We start from the raw sequence: 12115 nt of genomic DNA, 5'->3' as shown, positions 1-12115 counted from the left end.
CAATCGCCAGTCCACAAATAGCCGACAAATCCCGGTTCCAGCTCCCTTCCCGACGCCTCAAACTCCCACTCGGCACCAGAGGTCGGCTGGGCCGCTGGGCGGGATGAAAACTGCATGATTGACACTTCAGACAGCCAATCGCAATAGGGTACAGCTGAGATGGACTAGCCGCCTTGACCAATCAACACTTCGCACTCAAGAGGCGTTTATTTAAATTAGTAGAGGGGCGGGGCTTTGTGAGGCGGCGCTGCCTTCGGTGTCGCGTGGGGCAAGTGGTGGAGCCTGAAGAGTGAGGGCGGGGTCACCTGCCGAGTGGGCGGGGCCTCAGGAGGGAGGGGCGTGGGTCCAACGGGAGAGGGCGGAGTCTCAAGGAAGAGAGGGTCTCCAACGGAGTAGAAGGGGGGGGATCTAAGGGAGGAATGTTGGGGTCGCATTGGGGGGAGGGGGAGGGGGAGGGCGAGTTCCCAAGGTTCGGGGTCACATGTCCGGAGTGTCAGGGAGTGAGGGCGGGGTCTCAGGGAGGAAGGGGCGTGGACGCATTGTGAGTAGGCGGGGACGCAAAGTGGGTGGGGTTTCTTGCAGAGTGGGCGTGGTCAACGGTGAGGGTGCACGTTCACGTGGGTAGTGGGCGGAGCGCATGGGAATGGGCGGGGTTTCAGGTGAGGGGGCGGAGCCATCCCAAACAGGGGCGGTTAAACATCACTGCTCCGGACAAGTTTCTCAGCCGCCATGTTTATGCGGGGCTAAAGGTTTCTCCATTTAAAATTATTTAAGTCTTCAGACGGAAAAGGTTCTGGAACGTAGAAAAACCTTACGCCCCCGAAGACAAAACCCTCGAATCCTTAACTGGAAGAAATTTATGTGAGGTAAATAATTTCACAAATACTGGCTTCTCCTGTGGGGGGGGAAGGGCGTTCTGCCCATCACAAAAATGGTAGTCCAGTGACTGGCACGCACATCACCCAATCAGCGAGCGAGAAAGAGGGCGGGTCGTTCAATTGAGCCAATAGTCTCCATTGGTGGGCGTGGCCAATAATTCCGCACATGCGCTGTGACGTTCCATGGGGAGATGAGGTCATTGGTGCCAGGTTGGAAGTTGTGGTGAGTTGTCAGAGTTGGGGGAAGGATGTTTGTTGTGTTGGTGCAAAGGGAGCAGCCAAGTGATTCACCTATTGCTAAAGCAGAAAAAAGATGGATCCAACTGTGTACATTTACCTGCCCCAGAGTAATGAATCTGTCCACATTGACACCAGCAATGTTCAAGGCTTGTCAAAGCAGTTGGCACAGTCTCATTCCCCCACCCATTAATCGATTGAAAAGGGGTAGGGCAGATCCAGGATCTCTATATCCTGTATCTCTGTGCAAATACAAAAGCACAGTCCTCAAGCAACACACAGCGGCAATAATGCTGCTAAAAGAGGCTTGAGGAAACTGATTCAGCGGCAATAGGTGCAACATTTGCTGCAGCTGCAGTAGGTACCTGGTATTGTATAACCAACTCCTGACAGGCTTCCGCAGGCACTGAATAGTCATGGACCCCTGTGGTGGAAACAAGAGGGAGGGTTAACCCAGATCTGTCTCATCTATCTCCCAATGCAAGAGGTGCATTGGTAGAAGATAAGCCTCGATACTGCAGCTGTGTGACTGACCCCTCGATAGTGTGGCCCTGTCACAGTGTCACTAACTAACTGACTGACCCCTTGATGATGCAGCCCTGTCACTGACTGACGCCTCGATAGTGCGGCCCTGTCACTGTGTCACTAACTGACTGACCCCTCGAAGATGCAGCCCGTCACTGACTGACGCCTCGATAGTGCAGCCCTGTCACTGTATGACTGACCCCTTGACAGTGCGGCCCTGCCACTGTGTCACTGACTGACCGTTCAGTAATGCTGCCTGTCACTTCACCTGTCCTGGGAGTGTTTGATGTGGACAGTGTAGAGGGAGCTTTACTCTGTATCTAACCCTGTGCTGTACCTGTCCTGGGAGTGTTTGATGGGGACAGTGTAGAGGGAGTTTTACTCTGTATCTAACCCTGTGCTGTACCTGTCCTGGGAGTGTTTGATGGGGATGGTGTAGAGGGAGCTTTACTCTGTATCTAACCCCGTGCTGTATCTGTCCTGGGAGTGTTTGATGGGGACAGTGTAGAGGGAGCTTTACTCTGTATCCAACCCCGTGCTGTACCTGTCCTGGGAGTGTTTGATGGGGACAGTGTAGAGGGAGCTTTACTCTGTATCTAACCCCATGCTGTACCTGTCCTGGGAGTGTTTGATGGGGACAGTGTAGAGGGAGTTTTATTCTGTATCTAACCCCATGCTGTATCTGTCCTGGGAGTGTTTGATGGGGAAATGACCTGAGTAATATCATACTCTGAGGTATTTAATGTGTTGATGTTTTCAGGTCGATGAAGAATGGATACTGACAGTCAGGAGCTGCTAGCTGTGTATTATGAGCAGCAGGACAGGATATTCCTGGAAAATGGATATTCCTCCTCAAACAGCATATATCCAGGACAGGAAGATAACAGCACCAGGTCGGAAAAGCTGCTGGAAGAATGGGCAGTTACCGGACGTAGTGTGAGTGCTGCAGTCCGGGACGAGGAGAAGGGTGGGTGATCACAGACCCACCCCAAAAAACCCCCAGTGTAGAGACAACACCCCAAAAACCCCAGTGTAGAGACAACACCCCAAAAACCCCAGTGTAGAGACAACACCCCAAAAACCCCAGTGTAGAGACAACACCCCAAAAACCCCAGTGTAGAGACAACACCCCAAAAACCCCAGTGTAGAGACAACACCCCAAAAACCCCAGTGTAGAGACAACACCCCAAAAAACACCAGTGTAGAAACAACACCTAAAAGAACCCCAGTGTAGAGGCAACGCCCCAAAAACCCCAATGTAGAGACAACAACCCAAAAACCCCAGTGTAGAGACAACACCCCAAAAACCCCAGTGTAGAGACAACACCCCAACAACCCCAGTGTAGAGACAACACCCCAACAGCCCCAGTATAGAGACAACACACCAAAAACCACCCAGTGTAGAGACAAAACCCCAGTGTAGAGACAACACCTAAAAGAACCCCAGTGTAGAGGCAACGCCCCAAAAACCACAATGTAGAGACAACACCCCAAAAACCCCAGTGTAGAGACAACACCCCAAAAACCCCAGTGTAGAGACAACATCCCAACAACACCAGTGTAGAGACAACACCCCAACATCCCCAGTGTAGGGACAACACCCCAAAAACCACCCAGTGTAGAGACAAAACCCCAGTGTAGAGACAATACCCCAAAAACCCCAGTGTAGAACAAACACCTAAAAGAACCCCAGTGTAGAGGCAAAGCCCAAAAAATCACAGTGTAGAGTCAATACCCCCAAAACAACCCAGTGTAGAAACAACACCTAAAAGAACCCCAGTGTAGAGGCAATGGCCCAAAAACCCCAATGTAGAGACAACACCCCAAAAACCCCAGTGTAGAGACAACACCACAACAACCCCAGTGTAGAGACAACACCCCAAAAAAACCCCGGTGTGGAAACAACACCTCAAAGAACCCCAGTGTCGAGGCAAGGCCCCAAAAACCCCAATGTAGAGACAACACCCCAAAAACCCCAGTGTAGAGACAACACAACCAAAAACCCCAGTGTAGAGACAACACCCCAAAAACCCCAGTGTAGAGACAACACCCCAACAGCCCCAGTGTAGAGACAACACCCCAACAGCCCCAGTGTAGAGACAACACCCCAAAAACCCCAGTGTAGAAACAACACCTAAAAGAACCCCAGTGTAGAGTCAACGCCCAAAAAATCACAGTGTAGAGACAACACCCCAAAAACCCCAGTGTAGAAACAACACCTAAAAGAACCCCAATGTAGAGGCAACGCCCCAAAAACCCAAATGTAGAGACAACACCCCAAAAACCCCAGTGTAGAGACAACACCCCAAAAACCCCAGTGTAGAGACAACACCCCAAAAACCCCAGTGTAGAGACAACATTCCAAAAACCCCAGTGTAGAAACAACACCTAAAAGAACCCCAGTGTAAAGGCAATGCCCCAAAAACCCCAATGTAGAGACAGCACCCCAAAAACCCCAGTGTAGAGACAACACCCCAAAAAACCCCAGTGTGGAGACACCACCCCAAAAACCCCAGTGTAGAGACAACATGCCAAAAACCCCAATGTAGAGACAACACCCCAAAAACCCCAGTGTTGAGACAACACCCCAACAACCCCAGTGTAGAAACAACACCTAAAAGAACCCCAGTGTAGAGACAACACCCCAAAAACCCCAATGTAGAGACAACACCCCAAAGACCTCAGTGTAGAGGCAATGACCTAAAAACCCCTGTGTAGCGACCACACCACAAAAAACCCCAGTGTAGAGACAACACCCCAAAAACCCCAGTGTGGAGGCAACGCCCCAAAAACCCCAGTGTAGAGACAACACCCCAAAAACCCCAGTATAGAGACAACACACCAAAACCCCAGTGTAGAGACAACACCCCAAGAACCCCAGTGTAGAGGCAATGCCCCAAAAATCCCAGTGTAGAGACAACACCCCAAAAAACCCAGTGTAGAAACAACACCTAAAAGAACCCCAATGTAGAGACAACACCCCAAAAACCCCAGTGTAGAGACAACACCCCAAAAACGCCAGTGTAGAGACAACACCCCAAAAACCCCAGTGTAGAGACAACACCCCAAAAACCCCAGTGTAGAGGCAACGCCCCAAAAATCCCAGTGTAGAGACAACACCCCAAAAAACCCCAGTGTAGAAACAGCACCTAAAAGAACCCCAGTGTAGAGACAACACCCCAAAAACCCCATTATAGAGACAACACACCAAAACCCCAGTGTAGAGACAACACCCCAAGAACCCCAGTGTAGAGACAACACCCCAAAAACCCCAATGTAGAGACAACACCCCAAAAACCCCAGTGTAGAGACAACACCCCAAAAACCCCAGTGTAGAGACAACACCCCAACAGCCCCAGTGTAGAGACAACACCCCAAAAACCCCAGTGTAGAAACAACACCTAAAAGAACCCCAGTGTAGAGGCAACGCCCAAAAAAATCAGTGTAGAGACAATACCCCCAAAAAAACCCAGTGTAGAAACAACACCTAAAAGAACCCCAGTGTAGAGGCAATGGCCCAAAAACCCCAATGTAGAGACAACACCCCAAAAACCCCAGTGTACAGACAACACCACAAAAACCCCAGTGTAGAGACAACACCCCAAAAAAATCCCAGTGTAGAAACAACACCTAAAAGAACCCCAGTGTAGAGGCAACGCCCCAAAAATCCCAGTGTAGAGACAACACCCCAAAAAACCCCAGTGTAGAAACAGCACCTAAAAGAACCCCAGTGTAGAGGCAACACCACAAAAACCCCAATGTAGAGACAACACCCCAAAAACCACCCAGTGTAGAGACAACACCCCAAAAACCCCAGTGTAGGGACAACACCCCAAAAACCCCAATGTAGAGACAACACCCCAAAACCCCAATGTAGAGACAACATCCCAAAAACCCCAATATGGAGACAACACCCCAAAAACCCCAATGTAGAGAAAATAGCCCAAAAACCCCAATGTAGAGACAACACCCCAAAAACCCCAATGTAGAGACAACACCCCAAAAACCCCAGTGTAGAGACAAAGCCTCAGTGTAGAGACAACACCCAAAAACCCCAGTGTAGAAACAACACCTAAAAGAACCCCAGTGTAGAGGCAACGCCCAAAAAAATCACAGTGTAGAGACAACACCCCAAAAAAATCACAGTGTTGAGACAACACCCCAAAAAACCCCAGTGTAGAAACAAAATCTAAAAGAACCCCAGTGTAGAGACAACACCCCAAAAACCCCAATGTAGAGACAACACCCCAAAAACCCCAATGTAGAGACAACACCCCAAAAAAGCCAGTGTAGAGACAACACCCCAAAAACCCCAGTGTAGAGACAACACCCCAAAAAAAAACCAGTGTAGAAACAACACCTGAAAGAACCCCAGTGTAGAGGCAATTCCCAAAAAATCACAGTGTAGAGAGAACACCCCAAAAACTCCAGTGTAGAAACAACATCTAAAAGAACCTCAGTGTAGAGACAACACCCCAAAAACCCCAATGTAGAGACAACACCCCAAAAACCCCAGTGTAGAGACAACACCCCAAAAACCCCAGTGTAGAGACAACACCCCAACAGCCCCAGTGTAGAGACAACACCCCAAAAACAACCAGTGCAGAGACAAAACCCCAGTGTAGAGACAACACACCAAAAACCCCAGTGTAGAAACAACACCTGAAAGAACCCCAGTGTAGAGGCAACGCCCAAAAAAAATCACAGTGTAGAGACAATACCCCCAAAAAAACCCAGTGTAGAAACAACACCTAAAAGAACCCCAGTGTAGAGGCAATGGCCCAAAAACCCCAATGTAGAGACAACACCCCAAAAACCCCAGTGTACAGACAACACCACAAAAACCCCAGTGTAGAGACAACACCCCAAAAAAATCCCGGTGTAGAAACAACACCTAAAAGAACCCCAGTGTAGAGGCAACGCCCCAAAAACCCCAATGTAGAGACAACACCCCAAAAACCCCAGTGTAGAGACAACACCCCAAAAACCCCAGTGTAGAGACAACACCCCAACAGCCCCAGTGTAGAGACAACACCCCAAAAACAACCAGTGTAGAGACAAAACCCCAGTGTAGAGACAACACCCCAAAAACCCCAGTGTAGAAACAACACCTAAAAGAACCCCAGTGTAGAGGCAACGCCCAAAAAAATCACAGTGTAGAGACAATACCCCCAAAAAAACCCAGTGTAGAAACAACACCTAAAAGAACCCCAGTATAGAGGCAATGGCCCAAGAACCCCAATGTAGAGACAACACCCCAAAAACCCCAGTGTACAGACAACACCACAAAAACCCCAGTGTAGAGACAACACCCCAAAAAAATCCCGGTGTAGAATCAACACCTAAAAGAACCCCAGTGTAGAGGCAACGCCCCAAAAACCCCAGTGTAGAGACAACACCCCAAAAACCCCAGTGTAGAGACAACACCCCAAAAACCCCAGTGTAGAGACAACACCCCAACAGCCCCAGTGTAGAGACAACACACCAACAGCCCCAGTGTAGAGACAACACACCAACAGCCCCAGTGTAGAGACAACACCCCAAAAACCCCAGTTTAGAAACAACACCTAAAAGAACCCCAGTGTAGAGGCAACGCCCAAAAAATCACAGTGTAGAGACAACACCCCAAAAACCCCAGTGTAGAAACAACACCTAAAAGAACCCCAATGTAGAGGCAACGCCCCAAAAACCCAAATGTAGAGACAACACCCCAAAAACCCCAGTGTAGAGACAACACCCCAAAAACCCCAGTGTAGAGACAACACCCCAAAAACCCCAGTGTAGAGACAACATTCCAAAAACCCCAGTGTAGAAACAACACCTAAAAGAACCCCAGTGTAGAGGCAATGCCCCAAAAACCCCAATGAAGAGACAGCACCCCAAAAACCCCAGTGTAGAGACAACACCCCAAAAACCCCAGTGTAGAGACAACACCCCAACATCCCCAGTGTAGAGACAACATCCCAAAAACCACGCAGTGTAGAGACAAAACCCCAGTGTAGAGACAACACCCCAAAAACCCCAGTGTAGAAACAACACCTAAAAGAACGCCAGTGTAGAGACAACACCCCAAAAACCCCAATGTAGAGACAACACCCCAAAAACCCCAATGTAGAAACAACACCTAAAAGAACCCCAGTGTAGAGATAACACCCCAAAAACCCCAATGTAGAGACAGCACCCCAAAAACCCCAATGTAGAGACAACAGCCCAAAAACCCCAATGTAGAGACAACACCCCAAAAACCCCAATGTAAAGACAACACCCCAAAAACCCCAGTGTAGAGACAAAGCCTCAGTGTAGAGACAACACCCCAAAAACCCCAGTGTAGAAACAACACCTAAAAGAACCCCAGTGTAGAGGCAATGGCCCAAAAACCCCAATGTAGAGACAACACCCCAAAAACCCCAGTGTAGAGACAACACCACAAAAACCCCAGTGTAGAGACAACACCCCAAAAAAACCCCGGTGTAGAAACAACACCTAAAAAAACCCCAGTGTAGAGGCAAGGCCCCAAAAACCCCAATGTAGAGACAACACCCCAAAAACCCCAGTGTAGAGACAACACAACCAAAAACCCCAGTGTAGAGACAACACCCCAAAAACCCCAGTGTAGAGACAACACCCCAACAGCCCCAGTGTAGAGACAACACCCCAACAGCCCCAGTGTAGAGACAACACCCCAAAAACCCCAGTGTAGAAACAACACCTAAAAGAACCCCAGTGTAGAGGCAACGCCCAAAAAATCACAGTGTAGAGACAACACCCCAAAAACCCCAGTGTAGAAACAACACCTAAAAGAACCCCAATGTAGAGGCAACGCCCCAAAAACCCAAATGTAGAGACAACACCCCAAAAACCCCAGTGTAGAGACAACACCCCAAAAACCCCAGTGTAGAGACAACACCCCAAAAACCCCAGTGTAGAGACAACATTCCAAAAACCCCAGTGTAGAAACAACACCTAAAAGAACCCCAGTGTAAAGGCAATGCCCCAAAAACCCCAATGTAGAGACAGCACCCCAAAAACCCCAGTGTAGAGACAACACCCCAAAAAACCCCAGTGTAGAGACATCACCCCAAAAACCCCAGTGTAGAGACAACATGCCAAAAACCCCAATGTAGAGACAACACCCCAAAAACCCCAGTGTTGAGACAACACCCCAACAACCCCAGTGTAGAAACAACACCTAAAAGAACCCCAGTGTAGAGACAACACCCCAAAAACCCCAATGTAGAGACAACACCCCAAAGACCTCAGTGTAGAGGCAATGACCTAAAAACCCCTGTGTAGCGACCACACCACAAAAAACCCCAGTGTAGAGACAACACCCCAAAAACCCCAGTGTAGAGGCAACGCCCCAAAAACCCCAGTGTAGAGACAACACCCCAAAAACCCCAGTATAGAGACAACACACCAAAACCCCAGTGTAGAGACAACACCCCAAGAACCCCAGTGTAGAGGCAATGCCCCAAAAATCCCAGTGTAGAGACAACACCCCAAAAAACCCAGTGTAGAAACAACACCTAAAAGAACCCCAATGTAGAGACAACACCCCAAAAACCCCAGTGTAGAGACAACACCCCAAAAACCCCAGTGTAGAGACAACACCCCAAAAACCCCAGTGTAGAGACAACACCCCAAAAACCCCAGTGTAGAGACAACACCCCAAAAACCGCAGTGTAGAGGCAACGCCCCAAAAATCCCAGTGTAGAGACAACACCCCAAAAAACCCCAGTGTAGAAACAACACCTAAAAGAACCCCAGTGTAGAGACAACACCCCAAAAACCCCAGTGTAGAGACAACACACCAAAACCCCAGTGTAGAGACAACACCCCAAGAACCCCAGTGTAGAGACAACACCCCAAAAACCCCAATGTAGAGACAACACCCCAAAAACCCCAGTGTAGAGACAACACCCCAAAAACCCCAGTGTAGAGACAACACCCCAAAAACCCCAGTGTAGAGACAACACCCCAAAAACCCCAGTGTAGAAACAACACCTAAAAGAACCCCAGTGTAGAGGCAACGCCCAAAAAAATCACAGTGTAGAGACAACACCCCAAAAAACCCCAGTGTAGAAACAACACCTAAAAGAACCCCAGTGTAGAGGCAATGCCCCAAAAACCCCAATGTAGAGACAACACCCCAAAAACCCCAGTGTAGAAACAACACCTAAAAGAACCCCAGTGTAGAGGCAACACCCCAAAAAAATCCCAGTGTAGAAACAACACCTAAAAAAACCCCAGTGTAGAGGCAACGCCCCAAAAATCCCAGTGTAGAGACAACACCCCAAAAAAACCCCAGTGTAGAAACAGCACCTAAAAGAACCCCAGTGTAGAGGCAACACCACAAAAACACCAATGTAGAGACAACACCCCAAAAACCACCCAGTGTAGAGACAACACCCCAAAAACCCCAGTGTAGGGACAACACCCCAAAAACCCCAATGTAGAGACAACACCCCAAAACCCCAATGTAGAGACAACACCCCAAAAAAGCCAGTGTAGAGACAACACCCCAAAAACCCCAATGTATAGTAAACACCCCAAAAACCCCAATGTAGAGACAACACCCCAAAAACCCCAATGTAGAGACAACACCCCAAAAACCCCAGTGTAGAGACAAAGCCTCAGTGTAGAGACAACACCCAAAAACCCCAGTGTAGAAACAACACCTAAAAGAACCCCAGTGTAGAGGCAACGCCCAAAAAAATCACAGTGTAGAGACAACACCCCAAAAAATCACAGTGTTGAGACAACACCCCAAAAAACCCCAGTGTAGAAACAAAATCTAAAAGAACCCCAGTGTAGAGACAACACCCCAAAAACCCCAATGTAGAGACAACACCCCAAAAACCCCAATGTAGAGACAACACCCCAAAAAAGCCAGTGTAGAGACAACACCCCAAAAACCCCAGTGTAGAGACAACACCCCAAAAAAAAACCAGTGTAGAAACAACACCTGAAAGAACCCCAGTGTAGAGGCAATTCCCAAAAAATCACAGTGTAGAGAGAACACCCCAAAAACTCCAGTGTAGAAACAACATCTAAAAGAACCTCAGTGTAGAGACAACACCCCAAAAACCCCAATGTAGAGACAACACCCCAAAAACCCCAGTGTAGAGACAACACCCCAAAAACCCCAGTGTAGAGACAACACCCCAACAGCCCCAGTGTAGAGACAACACCCCAAAAACAACCAGTGTAGAGACAAAACCCCAGGGTAGAGACAACACACCAAAAACCCCAGTGTAGAAACAACACCTAAAAGAACCCCAGTGTAGAGGCAACGCCCAAAAAAAATCACAGTGTAGAGACAATACCCCCAAAAAAACCCAGTGTAGAAACAACACCTAAAAGAACCCCAGTGTAGAGGCAATGGCCCAAAAACCCCAATGTAGAGACAACACCCCAAAAACCCCAGTGTACAGACAACACCACAAAAACCCCAGTGTAGAGACAACACCCCAAAAAAATCCCGGTGTAGAAACAACACCTAAAAGAACCCCAGTGTAGAGGCAACGCCCCAAAAACCCCAATGTAGAGACAACACCCCAAAAACCCCAGTGTAGAGACAACACCCCAAAAACCCCAGTGTAGAGACAACACCCCAACAGCCCCAGTGTAGAGACAACACCCCAAAAACAACCAGTGTAGAGACAAAACCCCAGTGTAGAGACAACACCCCAAAAACCCCAGTGTAGAAACAACACCTAAAAGAACCCCAGTGTAGAGGCAACGCCCAAAAAATCACAGTGTAGAGACAATACCCCCAAAAAAACCCAGTGTAGAAACAACACCTAAAAGAACCCCAGTGTAGAGGCAATGGCCCAAGAACCCCAATGTAGAGACAACACCCCAAAAACCCCAGTGTACAGACAACACCACAAAAACCCCAGTGTAGAGACAACACCCCAAAAAAATCCCGGTGTAGAATCAACACCTAAAAGAACCCCAGTGTAGAGGCAACGCCCCAAAAACCCCAGTGTAGAGACAACACCCCAAAAACCCCAGTGTAGAGACAACACCCCAAAAACCCCAGTGTAGAGACAACACCCCAACAGCCCCAGTGTAGAGACAACACACCAACAGCCCCAGTGTAGAGACAACACACCAACAGCCCCAGTGTAGAGACAACACCCCAAAAACCCCAGTGTAGAAACAACACCTAAAAGAACCCCAGTGTAGAGTCAACGCCCAAAAAATCACAGTGTAGAGACAACACCCCAAAAACCCCAGTGTAGAAACAACACCTAAAAGAACCCCAATGTAGAGGCAACGCCCCAAAAACCCAAATGTAGAGACAACACCCCAAAAACCCCAGTGTAGAGACAACACCCCAAAAACCCCAGTGTAGAGACAACACCCCAAAAACCCCAGTGTAGAGACAACATTCCAAAAACCCCAGTGTAGAAACAACACCTAAAAGAACCCCAGTGTAGAGGCAATGCCCCAAAAACCCCAATGTAGAG

The 12115-nt window shown here is 48.7% G+C and overlaps 1 protein-coding gene across 5 annotated transcripts in view; it reads left to right on the top strand.

Moving 5' to 3' along the window:
* Positions 1-716: 716 nt before the first annotated feature.
* LOC121272855 (cyclic AMP-responsive element-binding protein 3-like protein 4) overlaps positions 717-12115 on the top strand; it is a 73232-nt gene continuing 61833 nt past the window's right edge. For 2 of the 5 annotated variants that reach the window (XM_041179686.1, XM_041179682.1), the window contains exons 1-2: positions 717-866; positions 2401-2576. In XM_041179686.1, coding sequence (XP_041035620.1) covers positions 2412-2576 — 165 coding nt within the window. In that variant the 5' untranslated portion in view covers positions 717-866; positions 2401-2411. Of the gene's footprint in view, positions 867-1053; positions 1102-1128; positions 1226-2400; positions 2608-12115 lie in introns of those variants that run through there. The other 3 variants (XM_041179683.1, XM_041179685.1, XM_041179687.1) reach the window with 3 other exon arrangements.

The sequence above is a fragment of the Carcharodon carcharias genome, chromosome 36, assembly GCF_017639515.1.
Source record: "Carcharodon carcharias isolate sCarCar2 chromosome 36, sCarCar2.pri, whole genome shotgun sequence".
Taxonomy (NCBI): Eukaryota; Metazoa; Chordata; class Chondrichthyes; order Lamniformes; family Lamnidae; genus Carcharodon; species Carcharodon carcharias.
Note: the sequence above shows the minus strand (reverse complement) of the source record. Positions and strands in the feature narration are given on the sequence as shown.